Here is a 15,925-nt window from a genome sequence, read left to right as displayed (position 1 = left end):
TCAGCCTATCGCAGTCCACTGCTGGAAATAGGCCTCTCCAAGTGCACAAAAAATGCATCAAACACACTCAACTACATAAAAAACCCTGTAATTCTTACTTAACCACCAAAACTGAATCTCAGGTACGACTTAACCCTCCCAGGGTACGAAGAACCGTAACCCTCATCCTGCTATCTAAGGTCATAAAATAAAGGTTTACTCTACCATAAAGAAAATGAAAATGAATTATTTTGACGAGTGAGCGACCCTAGCGCAGTATAAAGAGACCCCTAGTGCAGGGTGAAATGATATTACGAAGAAATTGTTTTTACTTGTTGTAATTTCTGTAATTTTGAGCTGTTTTTCGGGTTAATTATTTGATGAAGAGTTGCAGTTGTTTTTGGCGGTTGAATTGTGTAGAAAAGAAGTTAAGGTTAGGTTATGTGCATGTATTTATGTGTGAGTGGCTTACATACTGTAAAAGAGTAGATATACAGTTGAAGTTTTGTAAACTTCTCTCTGTTGGCTTACCTACTGTAAAGAATATGTTTGATCCTGAATACGTGTATCCCGTTAACGAGCATTTTAAAGAGGTTTTTGTGACTTTGGCAGCCGATGTCTTTTGAAAAAAGTTTACTTTAAGTAAGTTTATAATCATGAAAGTCCTTGTTAAACACTAAAACATAAGATAAACCCACCAAATAAATTCTTCAAAAACAACAAAATTACACGTAACAACCAATAAAGTATCCAACCCTTTAGATCTACATCTACCATCAGCTAAACAGCACCATTCTTTCATTCACGAGAACATGAGCATAACCCTAAAATGACACTCGTAAAAGTCGTAAGAATCAACTAGACCCCTTAGAGAACACACGGGCGGGGAGCCTGCACCGCGCCGCAGCGATACGCATCGACAGTAAAAATCCTGACTGCGATTACAGCTGGGAAATGGCTGTTTTATCACGGAACGACTGTGGGAGTTTACGGGGCGCGAATATGAGCGGTTTTTTGTGTTCTTTTACTTTGCTTTTACTTTAAGAAATGAACGAAAGAATTAACTGAGGTAATTGTCACTGATGCGAATACCATTTTATGTGATAACATAATTATATTTGTGCTTATTATATAGATTCCAGAAATTCCTATACCCTTTGCAATCTGCAAATAACATGCATAAAAGCTAGTCGCTTGCCTGATTACTTTTGCGGCGATAACTCATAAAGACATTTACAAGTGATTGTAATGAGCCACGTAACTTGCATAACTCTCGACAAATACGTACTTTATTGATACTGTAATCAGTGAATCATGTTACGGGCACAAGGCCTGCAAGCGAGACTTTGCGATTAAATTATAATTTGATTTGCATAATCCGATCTTATGTTATAAATATTTGTCTGGAATTTTCGTTGGGGTTAGGTTCTTAGGTACTTGATAATAAATTTTAATAACAGTGTTTCATTTTATGCATTCAAATTCATATTTAATTGCTATCAAATCTTTTTTTATATATATATTGCTTTTTTTTTATCGTGACGTTCTCGCCCCAAATATAGTCCCGTATATTTTACTCTCAGGGTAACAACTCGTACTGTCGGTGCCCATAAGTGCACTAAACGGGCGAAAACAAATACACAGCGTGTCTTCACGCTATGTTCCTCTGCAGTACAGGGGAAGCAGAGGTCTGATTGTTAAGAGATTGCTTCCCAGTCGCGGTGTCGATGGTGAAATGCTTTTGAATTGTTAAGGCGTGATTTTATGGGGAAAATGGACGGTTTTGCATTTAAAGTGCTTGTTTTATTTTTGGAGGATTTTATTTTTAGAGAAATAGGTAACACAATGTTTCAGAGAAAAGTAGCTAAAAATAAAAATGAACACATAAAATTATCTAGAAGTACAAGGCGCTAAAAAAGGAAGGAAAAAAAATTAAACCACCTTACCAGCTACCAGGGCATCATAAGTTTATAACAAGTCAAATTACCCCAACACCAAAGTTCCTCATTTAAAAATAATTCCACAAAATCCGGCTCATTTTTTAAGAAACAACACGAAACCGTGGCGCTAAAGAAAAATCCTGGGGTATTAAACCTAAGTGTCGTTCACAAGCTGTTTTATGCGGCCTTTCAGGAGTCGTAAACCGTTGGCGCGGTCCGTCAGTGATTCCTGATGGACAATTTGAGAGTTTGTACCACTTCGAAGGGCTGTAAGACGGCCAAAAGCCCCAGGGACCGTTATCAAGGTCGGCTGCTACCGCCGCGGATTTGTTTTACAGTTTTGAGTCGGGAAGACCTCATAAAGGGGATGAAACGACGGTGAATTTGTAAGGACGGTTTGATAAGGAATCTTTGTTAAATATCTTTACGGGCTGTCTTTAGAGGATTACTTTAAGAATGGGTTGTTTTTCCCCCCTTATAGCATGTAACGCTATTTCTACTTTATTTTCTCGTGTTTTGTGCGTTATCGGGAACCAGAATCGGTTAAATTGATATTTGAGACGGAAAATGTCACATTAATTTCCATTGTGGTATAACGTTGTAATTAGGTTGTTGGTAAAATTATTTACGACTTGTTAAATTATTTAGAACACGCAGAATTTTGAACGTAAACATTATTGGCCTTTTGGCTCAAGTAATTTAGATGAAAAGTATTTTTTTTCTTTTTTTATGATCATTTTCCAGCTGTCATGAAAATGCATCTACCAGGAGCGCAGAAGCTTGGCAGAGGTAGCAGGCTTGCAGTACCTACACGTTCCTATGACGCCCTGGTATTTTCATTTCGCGTCACAGGTGAGAGTAGGCGTAATTGCCGGAATAACGGCGGGTTATTGCGTGCCTCTCTGACGGGGATGCTAGTGTTGCGACCCGCCGGGATAGGCCCGGGATGAAAGGGATAGTTCCCGGATAGTTTATTGAAGTGTACGACGAATAGTTTAGGAGGGAGCGAAATTTGAATATTATTAACGTGCCGTGAAAGTTTCTGACGTACTCGTGTAAAAAAATATCGTAGCATAGTTATATCAATTCCCGTGTCCCGGACTTTTGTGTGTGTACAACACTAGAGGAGGTCAAGGGCTGTCCACTTAGTATTTCGAGACCTGTTGGTCCTTTCTCGTAAATATACACATAGTTATGAAGGTACATATTGTCCGGTGTAATTTTGGCTAAAATATTGTATGATGATGAAAAATATTTTCATTTTGGTGTAACTTGTTGACCACTAAACAAATTCTTTTGTAACTAGTAACCTGCCTTAGCTTCATACGAGCCTAAATTGTATACTTAAAACCTTTCTCATAAGGTACTCTATTTAGTGATGAAACTCGCATAGTGAACCGTTCAGTAGTTTTGAGTTTATCGGGAACAAACATACAGACAGAAAATTTTATTTTATCATAACTTACAGAAGAAAATCTTAAATACAAGTTACTTGCATTAAAATCTAATATAACCCCAGACACGACATAGGTTCTAGCAATAACTGTGTAATTTCACTGCACGGCACACAACCCACGTCCCTCGATGAGTAGTTAACGCACTTCATTGTTACGTTATGACCTATGAAGCACCTTGGAGTAAGGCGAGGTCGCTTTGATAGCGGATAGTGAGTTTAAAACTGCTATTTAGATTGAAGAGTGATTTAAATGATTTCATTTAGGAATACTAAGTAAAATATTGAGCAAGGACAGTTTTTTCATGTACTATGGTTCTAAGCGAGCTAAAAACTGCAATTTAGTTTATACAGCGTATTTTATGGCATTTGTAATACTTTTTATGACGAAAGCATTGAGAAAGAACAGTTTATAGTAACATACTACTGTTGTGTGTTGAACAATACCTGATTCGATCGTTTGTCACTTCGATTAAGTTATTTCGACTTTAAGGATAAAAAAATCAAATTAAAACTATAAGGTTTGCTCACTTTAATGTTAATTTATTTCTTTAACATTCAACAAAGTTTATGTCATCCTAGTCCAATTCGTCACGAAATCCTTCTATTCTAAAATCGCTCTTCGCTCACACTATAACCACATACGGTAGCAAATTGTTATTTTCTACCGTGCAGATCCCTCGATGTGTGATGGGTGTTCAACATGCCTTCTTAAGTGTTATGTCGTTTGTGCTGCTATGTAGCTTTATTTGTACATTTCGTACCATACGGGTACTCAAGTTGTACCAAGTTCCTACTGTAGTGGTACTGTAAGAGATTGTTTGATTTTTTGAGGTACTGAGTGTAAAAAGGGGTATGTTGTGGTCAGTAGAAGTATTTTTCTAAGAGGTTGATTAGTCTGCCTCATAGACAGACTTAAGTAAATAGTCTATTCTTAGCCCCAATTCCAAGCAATGCAACTTCAATGTCATGACCAACCAGAAATAGAATACCTTGAACACTGACTCATTAGCCTCCCATATTCATGAACCATTGTTTTTCTAATTAGTATGAGACTGAGCCCTTTTAGTTCTGAAAACCCATACATACATTCACTTTCTAGACCATAATTAGACTCACGCCAGACACCGGAGGTACGTAGCCGTGCTTAGTAATAATTATCGGTCCAATCGACGTAAGCTCGTCTATGGACTACTAATCAAGTGTAATCCGGTTCGAGCCGGCTAATCTACAGTGTCGCAACGTCGGTGCACTGTCTCTTGTACTGTACCATAGGGGTGGTACGGTAGACGCACCGTATGTCGTCATAATACCTGTAAGTTGCTGGGATGTGGGATTATGGGTAAGATGGTGATAGGAAATTGAATCTATGCAGGTGTGGTTTAGTAAAGAGCTTTGGAAATGTATAGAAATAACATTTCAACGAGTGTGGCATATGTATTTATATTTCTAAGTACCTATTTCATAATCTCCCGAGCCTTTCCACAACTATGTTGGGGTCGGCTTCCAGTCTAACCGGATGCAGCAGAGTACCAGTGTTTTACAAGGAGAGAACTATCTGACCACCTCAACCCAGTTGCCCGGGCAATCAATACCTTTTGGTAAGACTGGTTGCAAGTACTTATGTATATCGAACTTTTCCAGTAATTAAGACCACCTATCACCTAAAATACTTCACAGAAAATTGTTGCTTTACCTAAAATTAAAATATGAAGCAAGGTGCCAGCCCTAATAGTAAGGGAGCCCGTCCATTGTGCCGATACAGTATCCAATTTCAAGTGGCGACTAGCCTTTTGTTGGCACGTCGTGTACCGTGGATGTATTGACGGCCTTACCCGTGCACCAGCCTTTATGGGAAGGGTACTTGTTATGGGGTCAGCACAGACGTAGTGTTAGGACAGACATGGGAGTAGAGACTGGATATTTGAGATCGTAGGAAGATGGTGGGTTAAAAGTTGGTCGGGAAGCACGGAAATGTATGCTTTCCCTTAATCCCAAAACAATTTTCTTTTACAATATTCTTCATGTAAATATTATAAGCCACAAAGAGAAACAAAACATTGTAAATTCATAGCAATTTAGGTGACAGACAAACAAAAATAAAAATACATCTGTAATCCCGCAGCCACCAGGGACGCAACACGAGGTAGGAGGTTTCACAACACGGAACAAATATTAAGATGTAATAACAAATTCAGTGTGCTAGTCTAACGGTGGCGTGGTTGAGGAATAATACATGAACTGAGCTGGAAGACGAACCAAACTGGAGGAATTTCTTTATAAATGTATGCAGTATCATCACGTAGTTTTACCTCGGAGGATAAGCAAAACTCCGAGCAATAACCGGCGTGTGACTTACAAAGATAGAGAGAGATATGTTATGTGAATTTTGAGTTGAAATTTTTGAAGAACTTTTGCACGTTCTATAGATAATTTTCTATGAAGTCCAAAACACTCTATGGATTCTACATAGAACTAATAGGTATTCATTAATTTATTTCCTTCTGAAGGTACCACCCACCATACATAAAACGAAATGGCAACATTAGGCGAAGGCTAACTTACAGAAGTAATTAATATGGTGCCAGTTTCTCACTATCCAAGTAAATTACCAAGAAACAAGCATGATGTGAAGCTTAATGATAACAGAACTCGCTTTTATCACCTAATGAGCGAATTACGATAAACACCAGCTGAATTTATTCCAATAGTATATTGAAAGTAACGGCTCGCCCACCAGGCGCACATAACACTGATGCAAATGTCCCATAATTACATTAGCTTAGCATTACAAGGTTGTATCCAGCTCCATCAAATTGAAACGGCGGGTACCGCTGAGCCGCTGGGAGTTCCCGAATTAATACGAGCGCCCCTAATTGCGATTGTATGAAGATGCAAATTCGCCTAAGAACGGAATTGTCGCCGTCCGCTATTGTTGCTATCGTGGACTTGTAATTGATAAGGCGTGCGACTATTTGAATTTTAAATTTCCTTTACGTATCTCCCGGGAGACGGATGGGATTCCCTTTCTGTTTACCATTTCATTATCGGATTTGCGCTTTTTAAAATGTTTGGTTTAATTCTATAAAGAAATGGCACCAACTAACAACATCTACATATGTCTTTCTTTACTTCCTTTTAGCAAACATTACTTAAATGTGATCGGCCATACACGGCTGCCAACATTAATGGATAATCATGCAAATAGTTCATTTGGAGGTACTAGGGTGACATAAATCGTAGAAGTGAACGAGCTAATGTAATATTTACACAGTATCGCTCTCGAGAGGTCGCTGGGGTGACCACGGGAGATGGAAATGTGGGACAGAGAGGAAATTGTGCCGTGTCACCGTTTTGAAGAGACGTTTTGCAAGTCACCGTGAAGGAACGTGAAACTTGGGTGACATGTAAAAATATTTTCGAGCTTTTTGGCAATCAATATGAAGTGAGAAGTATTTTTATGTTTTGGTTCTTCGTGAAATTAAGGCTGATTGATTATGTGTTAATATTCTCGAAAGATCTAACATTTTGTGAAAGTAACCTAACTGTAACCTGAAATTGGTGTAAACAATTAAGTGGTCTTTATCCACCGTTAGCAGTAAAATATCTAAGCTCGTAAAAATGCATAACCCTTTTAGCGGATCGGTAACATAAGTATCCATATAGTTTGCGACATCGCTTACGGCGTGGTCCCCCTACATGAGCAATAAAGGCGGTTGCACACCTGTTCACACAGCTCGCTTACAGAACCCTTCCTAATGGGTTTACTGCCTAAAATGACTCTCCCGTACCACTGTTTTTTTACTAACGATTAGTGTAATTGGGGCCTTAACTTTATAAGCGATTTACAAGTTTATTTTATATTTTACACTTGTGAATGGAACAGATAAGTGGTTGAATATTTATGGCGTGAAATTAATTTTATTGGGGCTATATTTCTTTACTGACAGGGAAAAATCTGTAGGCTTCAAATCTGGAATCGAACTTACTACAAAGCCGTTGTGTCGATTTTACTCAGTATCTATTCGTGTAAATTTTTATGACCACGTCAAATGTACCAGGCTGTCATAACTCAATAACAGGTTAACACTCATTATTTGACAGTGTAATAAACCCCTTAATTGCATAGTTTAATTGTATAGCGGTACCAGGAACGCATAACGGGATAGGCTCAATGATAGACAAAGGCGCTTCAAGTCGACCTGTGACCTCGTCAATCAGCGTCTACATGTACTAGGAGGTCAGGAGTTAATTACACGTTTCGGATGAGGCATTCGAACGTGTGGGTTTGCTAAAAAATGATGCCTGTCTTTAAGTATTAGTCACTTTAATTGTGTAATTAATAGTTGAGGGTTTTTAATTACTGAGATGGACGACAAAAAATCGTTTTAAACATTATTTTTTCTCGACACTTAACACACTCTAGCCAAAACAATGAACAAGTAAGATCATCCTCATCCTCCGAGCCTTTTTCGCAACTATGTTGGGGTCGGCTTCCGCAGTCTAACCGCATGTAGCTGAGTACCAGTGCTTTACAAGGAGCGACTGCTTATCTGACCTCCTCAACCCAGTTACCCGGGCAATCCCTTGGTTAGACTGGTGTCAGACTACCCGTAACGACTGCCAAGGATGTTCAATGACTGCAGTAATGAATTAATTAATTACTGATATGCAAAACATAAAAATATCTTAGCATCAAACATTTTTTTCTCGACACTTAACTCTCTAGCCAACACAATGAATAAATGATTAAAAAAAACTAAAAAATAAAAGTGCCGTGTCCACATTTTCTTCACCACTGCGAGCCGAGACAAGAATGCACTTCGTTCGATACAAGCGCGCCTCCAGGCGTCGTCCGGCTCATTACAATAGATTTACGCTATTGCCTTTGAATACTAATCAATATTAAAGAGGTTATTGTTGGAATTTTAGCGAGAAAGGTCCCAGTGACAGCGATTAGCGGTTTTGGTGAATACTGTTATGTTTGTGTTTTTAAGTTATGAAATATGTATCAAAACTTGAATATACTGTATTATCATAGAACGCGGTAGTTAAAGCACAGAAAATTGTGTATGTGAACGTTTTAATTTACCTAATATAATAAAAAGTAAATATATGTTTTTGTCTAGTAAAGGCTCTGAAACTACTGAACCAATTTGAAAAATTATTTCACTGTTGGAAAGCTACACTATTCGAGAGTAGAATAGGGTTATATTTTATTTTGAACATACGTAATTATTTTCTGCAGTTCCACAACACAAGATAGGTACCTTTAAAAAAATCTACCAATAATATACATCTACCCACAATAATTTTACACCAATATTAAAAATACAACTTTTCCAAATCAACTATTAATTTTTCCGCCCCACTTCCTTCTCGCTTTCAAATCCGCTGTCTATCTGACCTCAGCTTTCGCGTCCATCAAGCCGTATTAAATAGAAATCATCCATTAACAATAAGTTGTTCTCCAATCGCTGGAAACTCGACAGTCATGGTCTTCACCATAGAGGAAACTAAATTCAATAATACACTGTTAAAGTATGGGAAATCTTGCTAAAGAACCAACCACTCAAGTATGAATGTGCGATTGATTCCAGGTCAGGCAAGTACCAATGCAACTATTCTAAGTTTGTATGAACTTTCTAAGTATTTCTTGGACACCAATGACTGTGTTTCGGATGGCACGATAAATTGTAGGTCCCGGCTGTCATTTGAACATCTTTGGCAGTCGTTACGGATAGTCAGAAGCCCCTAAGACTGAGAACCAGTGCTGCCAAGGGGTATTGGGTTGCCCGGGTAACTGGGTTGAGAGAGGTCAGATAGGCAGTCGCTCCTTGTAAAATACTGGTACTCAGCTGCATCAGGTTAGACTGGAAGCCGACCCCAACATAGGTGGGAAATGCCATACCTAATAATCGAATGTTTTAACAAAATTAAATTGGAATATTATTCTCAAAAAAACAAAAGGTAATCTAAAATATTTTGCTTTCGTTGAAATCTTACAGCCAACGCATTGAACAGACCAGTTGTCTTAGACCCCTCAACCCTCGAGATTTCAAAGAAAAAAACATATAACTGGCTTCAGAATCGATTTGTTGGGAGTTCTAGCATTGTGGCGGAGTTTCTTGATTATTTTAAGCGCATACGAAGTAAAATACTATATTTTACGAGCCGAGATCTGGTCCTAGCATAAAACGGAATTAATAATGTTCGCTTGGCTAACATAAATACGCATACTAGTCGATTCACGTGGTTTTGTTTGCATTTTTGATCGCTAAGATAGTGGAGTAGTGAATGCGAGCTGTCATAAAGATTGGTGGGGAGATGACCACATTCTTTTTGAATATGGTGTTACTGTTAATTTATACAGAAGGTAGTAGCTAGATTTTTATAAAATCTGAAGAATTATAAGGGAACTAGAATTGATTTCTTCCATTTTGATTCAATTTCGGAAACCATTCTTGAAGTGGTATATTTAGAAGGAACATGAATTGCAAAAAATCTATGCATTCAAACGTACGGTCAGACAAAACAGTGCGTAATAACTGTGAGCAGTTTATGTGGGTTTGTCTGCCAACGCTACACGTTTCCTTGGTGCAATAATAAAACGTTGGATAAATAGCCCATGTTTCCAATCTTAAAGCCGAAATGACTTCGATTGTTCATTTTATGAGACAAGAACTATCTCTTTGGATGTGCGCAGAAATCATTAGTAATTTTAATGATTTATTTTACTGTTTTACTATGATTTGTATTGCAAAAGCTTTAAAATTTTATGTGTCGAGGCTATATTTTATTCTTTGTCAAAGCCATTTAATTTTTACGGCACCGTTAAAAACGACATTCAATCTAAATGTACTAGGCGATCATAGATGACTAGGAGTGCATAGGTTTAACTCCGCGTTGAGATTTCCTTGTTTTTATTAGCAGAGATTGTTTGTGTTATATAAACTATGAAATAAAACTTACCAATTATTAACTTGTAGTATCGTTAACCCTGTATCTTGTGCTAATTGTTTCTTTTGGTCTTCCGATGGGTACGGATGCTGCAACAAAGAAAAATACACACTTAAACAAAATGAATCGGATACAAATAGAATTTGTGAACATCCAATTACGGGCGAACAAATCTAAATTGATTCTAATTAAATCGGCCTCTGTTCCCGGGCCGATTGTGGGCACAATTAGATTTTGAGACATTTTAAGGATTATTTTCCGTAGGTTTTTCCGTAAAGGAATTGTTACTCAATTTGATGGAAACCTTGTCAATAGAAGAACGCGTTTGTTTTTTTATACGTTGCGGGATAATGTAGTCGATTGTATTGATAAATAAAATTCGAAGATTTTTCTAGTTCTAGAACAAAGCATTATTAATACCTAGGCTTTTCCTTCGATCCTTCTTTTGCCAAGATGTGCAAATTACATTATTTATTCATCCTGGTTTACTAGTGTTCGCACAAAAAGCTACCAGGGCGACAGGAACACGCAACACGTACCATCCTAATGTTATTGGTTTTTGGCGTGCAAGTAGAGAGGTTCGCGCCCCGCGAGACCTCCAACGTTTTATCCCACCCTGGTACTGTGAGGTAAATTATTAAGATATTGTCGGTTCAATTCCCTGGCCGAGTAAAATATACCAGGTAAGAAAGGTAAAAAAAACTTTACTCAAAGAGGCGCTACAGAAGTAACATTTAATTTTGAAAATAAATCGTTCCAAATAAATTAATTGATATTTGCATCACTTGTTTGAAGGGTTAAATTAAAAAAATATTTACGTGTTAATTTTCCCAAGTGTTGTAAGAATGCATCAGTTAACGTAAACTAACTGTCTCGAGCTGCGTCTGCGCAAGTTAAGATGGTAACACATCGCCGGGTGAAGTTCTTAAAATATAGGTAACTTTGGAGAGAGCTTTTTCAAATTAAGTTCACTAATTGATATGAACGAAAGAATTCGTCACGAGTTGCTTAAATTTTATTCAAAAGAACGTTTTTGCAGTATACATGTAGTTGATTTGCAATCTTGGAATTAACTTAAATATGATAATTCTCGCAGTCAGTGTGCAACTTACTTTATGAGAGTGACGAAAAGCATTATTAATAATCTTTCAGTAAAACAACTAAGCTTAGAGCTCAACGAACCGCGTACCTGCACCCCATTGTTCATTCAGTGTAGCCCAGCTTAACATGCGCGGTAGGTCGACTCCTGCGCACCTAAGTTTATTATTACAATAACGGGTGTTTGGCTATTGTCGAATTGCACTAATGCATTCCTAATGCACGCCAGGATGTTAGGTTTGTGTTCGTACGCTCGTTTGTTTGAACACATTGTTTATTTCAAAGATGGCGGCCGATTAATCGATATTTCGAATAATTCCGATGTTTAAGATGAAATTATTGTTATTTCCGCAGCTACGTAGGGATCGGCTGTTGATTGGTTATGATGAAAATCGTGATTGTAGCAATGAGAATTGTTGCGGAGTTTAAATTGATATTGCGATTAATCGAGTATTTGTATCTATGGCAATAAGTACCGGTAATAATAACACATTCCTTTTTAGATTTTCTTCATCCAACTCTTACGGTACCGCGCCAAAAAGTAGCCAGTTCCAACACCAAAAACAGCTTAGTATTTTTTTTCCAAAAACGACAATCGGGCTTTTTCGATTCCATTGCAAAAAGTGGATATCAAAAATTTATGTGAACCATTAAGGTGGTGCAAAAACAGAAATATGATAAGCAGAGGTAACGGGACTCAAGATTCTGTTACATCAGCCCTCGTCCAAGTTTGGAGGATAAGAAAGAAAGTAATTGATTTTCAATCGGAAAGATTAAGAATAAGAAACTGTTTTTTTTTTGGGTCGCTCTTATGAATTATTGAGACACCGGCAACGAGAGGCATTTGCAGTTCTTTTTAATATAGTTTTCTGTAATTTTAACCAATTTTCAAAACACAAAAATATTTATATACTTTTTGGATTGTAAAAGGATACGAATATTGGCAGTCACCAAAAACAAGCGAAAAAAACTGCAATCTGAATATATTGTTTTCAAGCGTATGCACTAGGGCGTCATAAACCGTATAGAGATATCAAATTTCGCGAAAGCAATCCCGTTTGCTTCTCATCCGCTGTCGGCCGCTGTAAATCACGTGTGGCCATTAAAATCGCGATTATACCCGCCGTAAGTTGTCGATAAATCGAACACGAAAGAAAAGCTGTAGGGATGCGATTTTACGATAGAATGTTGCATACAATATCGAACTGACACTTTGTGATAATCGGTAAAAACAAAAGTACCTAAAATTAAACTGAAGATTTAAATATGTACTTCGAGCTTATTAGGACTTGGAGATGATTTTTACCGATGTTTAAAGATAGAAAATAAAAACCTACAGTAAGTACATTTATAAACCAGCTATTTCAATAGAAATATGGAAATAATTAAGTACAAGAAATAGGCATATTTATAAAACAACTAATTCAAGAATAAATTCGATATAAAAAAACTCCCAGAATACGCAGAAATGAAATAAATAAAATTACGTCGACATGTCGATGTCGCCAGCCCTGCCTGCGATGGAAAAAAGGGCTGCTTGCGAAAAATCCTCAGTTACTACTATAAATTTTGTTTCGCTATGTGAAGGAGAAACAATCCATTTGTTGGCACCTAAATCTATGGGGTGAACGAGAATATGTAAATACGCGTAGAGGGACCGCGATCGTAGAAATACGACGAAAAAACGAGTTTCGACAAATGAAATTTGAATTATGTCTTGATTTTCGAATGGTAGGTGATTTTTTGGTAGTAAAACGTGAAGTAAAAATAGTCTTCAATGTTAGGATTGAATTTTAATTTTCAAAAAGGCCTGTTTTTCTATAATAGTGCCATAAATATAAGGTCTATTAAGCCTTTATCATTTTTTTTATTTATAATAATATATTTGGTTCAATGTTTTTGCAATGTTCAATTAAAAGAGCATAACTTTACAAAATAATATCTTGTATATCTTGTACAAGTAGTTCTTATTCATAAAAGCTAACTTCAGCTTACTCTACCTATTATCTATCTCAAGTCAACAAAAAATACTAAACTACAAGAAAAACCAAGCACCTCACTAAAATATTTACACGAAGTTGGCTTCGGAAAACCGAAATTCCCTAATGATATGCGTCTCAAAACATAATTCTTGTGCAAAGGAAAAAGTGTATGGCGTATTTTACAATATTCCCAGACTCCTGGCAGTAACAATAATAATATATTCACGGGCCCCGGTGATTTCCGGAAATGTCGTAAAAATAAAAATCATAGCTCGGTACCCTGGGTTATCTTGAGGGGATGTCGAGCGTTTCAGCAAGGCTTCATAGACACGTAAAAAGTTTGACAGCTTTTAGTATTGTTTATGGATAGAGCATTTACGTTTAGTGATGTAACTGCGCTTTATTGTCGATTATTCGAATGATCGTATTTTTTTTGTGTAAAATTGAATTAAATAAAAAAATGAACTAATTAAATAGAAAAATCTTTTTTTATGATCAGTGACTTTTCAAAATGTGCTTTGACGATCTATAGAGTTGAAGTACCGCACGTCCATGTTACCGAACAGAGACGGTTTCGCGGCAAAGAGTGAATGTGAAACATGTGATGGATTAAATTTTTCGGCAGAACGACGTGACATCCACGGATTGAGCTTTAAATTATGCATGCTCCGCTTCCGCGCGTCAAAAAGAGCACGAATAAGTTTTTTTTTCGGTACATTTAGGTTATGTAAAGTAGCTGGTGAAATGAGTTTGACAACACTTCGCGGTAAAAAGAAACATTGATATCTTTTTACAACAACCATTTATTTTACTGTTTAATTCAAGGCACATCTGTCAAAACCCCATTTCAATTACATTTTAAAACCATCTGATGCTCCGCAAAACAAAATCCCTGACATTTTAATACAACGCGATGGCACAAAGCTATTTTGAGCATAGTTTACAAGCAAAAGTCGTTAGAGGGCAGGAACCGACCACAAATAGACGTCAAAAAACTATGGACCCCTAGTTCGGGGCCTTTATGTCTCACCAGGGACGCATAAAGGTACGGAGGTGGCCCTAACCCTATCGAAGAGATGTGACCGGGTGATGGATAGCACTATCACAACCCTCCCGGTCCTTCTGTTTTCTGCTCGACGTGTCTCCTTGTTTATTTATTTTATGTTTTGTTTATGTGCGAACACGAGGACCGGCGATACATTGTCGTTTTAAATGTGAAATATTTTCTGTACTCGACTTTTTTTCTCTTTTTTCCGAGAAGAAAGATTGATGGCGATTCGTGTTTAGTTGCGTCAGTTATGTTATAAAAGTGTGATGTTATGCCGCTTCTAAACGATTAAAATACTCGATAAAGTTATTCGTTTTTAGAACCAATAACCGTCAAATTCGAACAGTCATGCAAAATAATTCACGTTTCATCGAAACTGATATTGCTAAAAAAACACGAAATAAACTGATTGATTCTAACACATGTCTCGCCGAAATGAAACGTACTAAATTCTAAAAAAACTATCGACTAAAATAATCGACTAATTCTGTTTTATTGCACTAAAAACGGAACGAGGCTCGCTAATTGAAAGACAGCTGTCAATTTTCGAAGTGGCGTACAACATTTTTACGAAGCGAGCGATTCGATGGCATAAAGAATTCAAGTGCCCTATCCGGAGTTACCGCTACAGGATCCACCTAAATTATGCAGATCTATAATGGACAGCCACCGGCCGATGTACGACCAAAAATAGTTTTTGGGCACAATTCGAAATGTTTGCGCTTAATGTGCCCGATGTTTCTCTATATTTGGTGTTATGAGCGATAAATTGAATGCGTTATTGCTGTGAGTACCTCTCTTATAATTTAAAACGTATAAAAACTTTATCCTTATTGAAGAACTGGAAGTTTATTCGTACATTCAGTAACTAAAGGTAGTGGAAAAAGCTCTGTTACCGACAAAAAATGTTGCGCAAAGTAAACAAATAAACAACCCTTTCTTTGTAAAGCCGATTCCAGCCCCACACTAGATTAAACAATGTTCCCCGAAAACCGAAAATTGAAAATCGGATTTTCGCTAACACGCCGCCTATTATTCCCGTGAATCGCAATAGCAACAATGGCGCTAGTGAGACGGTAAATGGCGTCGATACTAATCTGTGGAGCCGGAAGAGTCCGCGCTGACGGCCATTCGGAAGCCGCAACTGGGCTAGGAAATGAGATAGGTGCGTTCTAACTCCTAGCGTGCTATGTTAGCCTAGTACCTGTCGCACAATGATGGAATTGGGACAATACGTGACATGTGTTAGATTGTGGGCCACAGTGTTATTGTTTCACTGTGCCTTTGTTTTGTGACTAATTTAGTTAGACAAGACTGTCACGGACGGTCTTAGGTAGTCAAGTTTGGACCTGCCGCAGAGTCGCCCAGTGTTTCAGTTTGTCAATGTACAAATCGGAGGTCTGTTATGGCGTTAGAATGCGGTCTGCCTCCATTGACTATTGAGTCGATTTGAAGTCTACTGAAG

General features: G+C 37.5%; 1 protein-coding gene across 5 annotated transcripts in view; it reads right to left on the bottom strand.

Moving 5' to 3' along the window:
• The window catches only part of LOC110379250 (homeobox protein homothorax), a 250,907-nt gene that overhangs the window by 43,094 nt on the left and 191,888 nt on the right, over positions 1–15,925 (bottom strand). For all 5 annotated transcript variants that reach the window (XM_021338844.3, XM_021338845.3, XM_049848791.2 and 2 more), the window contains one exon: positions 10,345–10,421. In XM_021338844.3, the coding sequence (XP_021194519.1) occupies positions 10,345–10,421 (77 nt within the window). The remainder of the gene's footprint in view (positions 1–10,344; positions 10,422–15,925) is intronic.

The sequence above is a fragment of the Helicoverpa armigera genome, chromosome 20 (genome assembly GCF_030705265.1).
Source record: "Helicoverpa armigera isolate CAAS_96S chromosome 20, ASM3070526v1, whole genome shotgun sequence".
Classification (NCBI taxonomy): domain Eukaryota; kingdom Metazoa; phylum Arthropoda; class Insecta; order Lepidoptera; family Noctuidae; genus Helicoverpa; species Helicoverpa armigera.
Note: the sequence above shows the minus strand (reverse complement) of the source record. Positions and strands in the feature narration are given on the sequence as shown.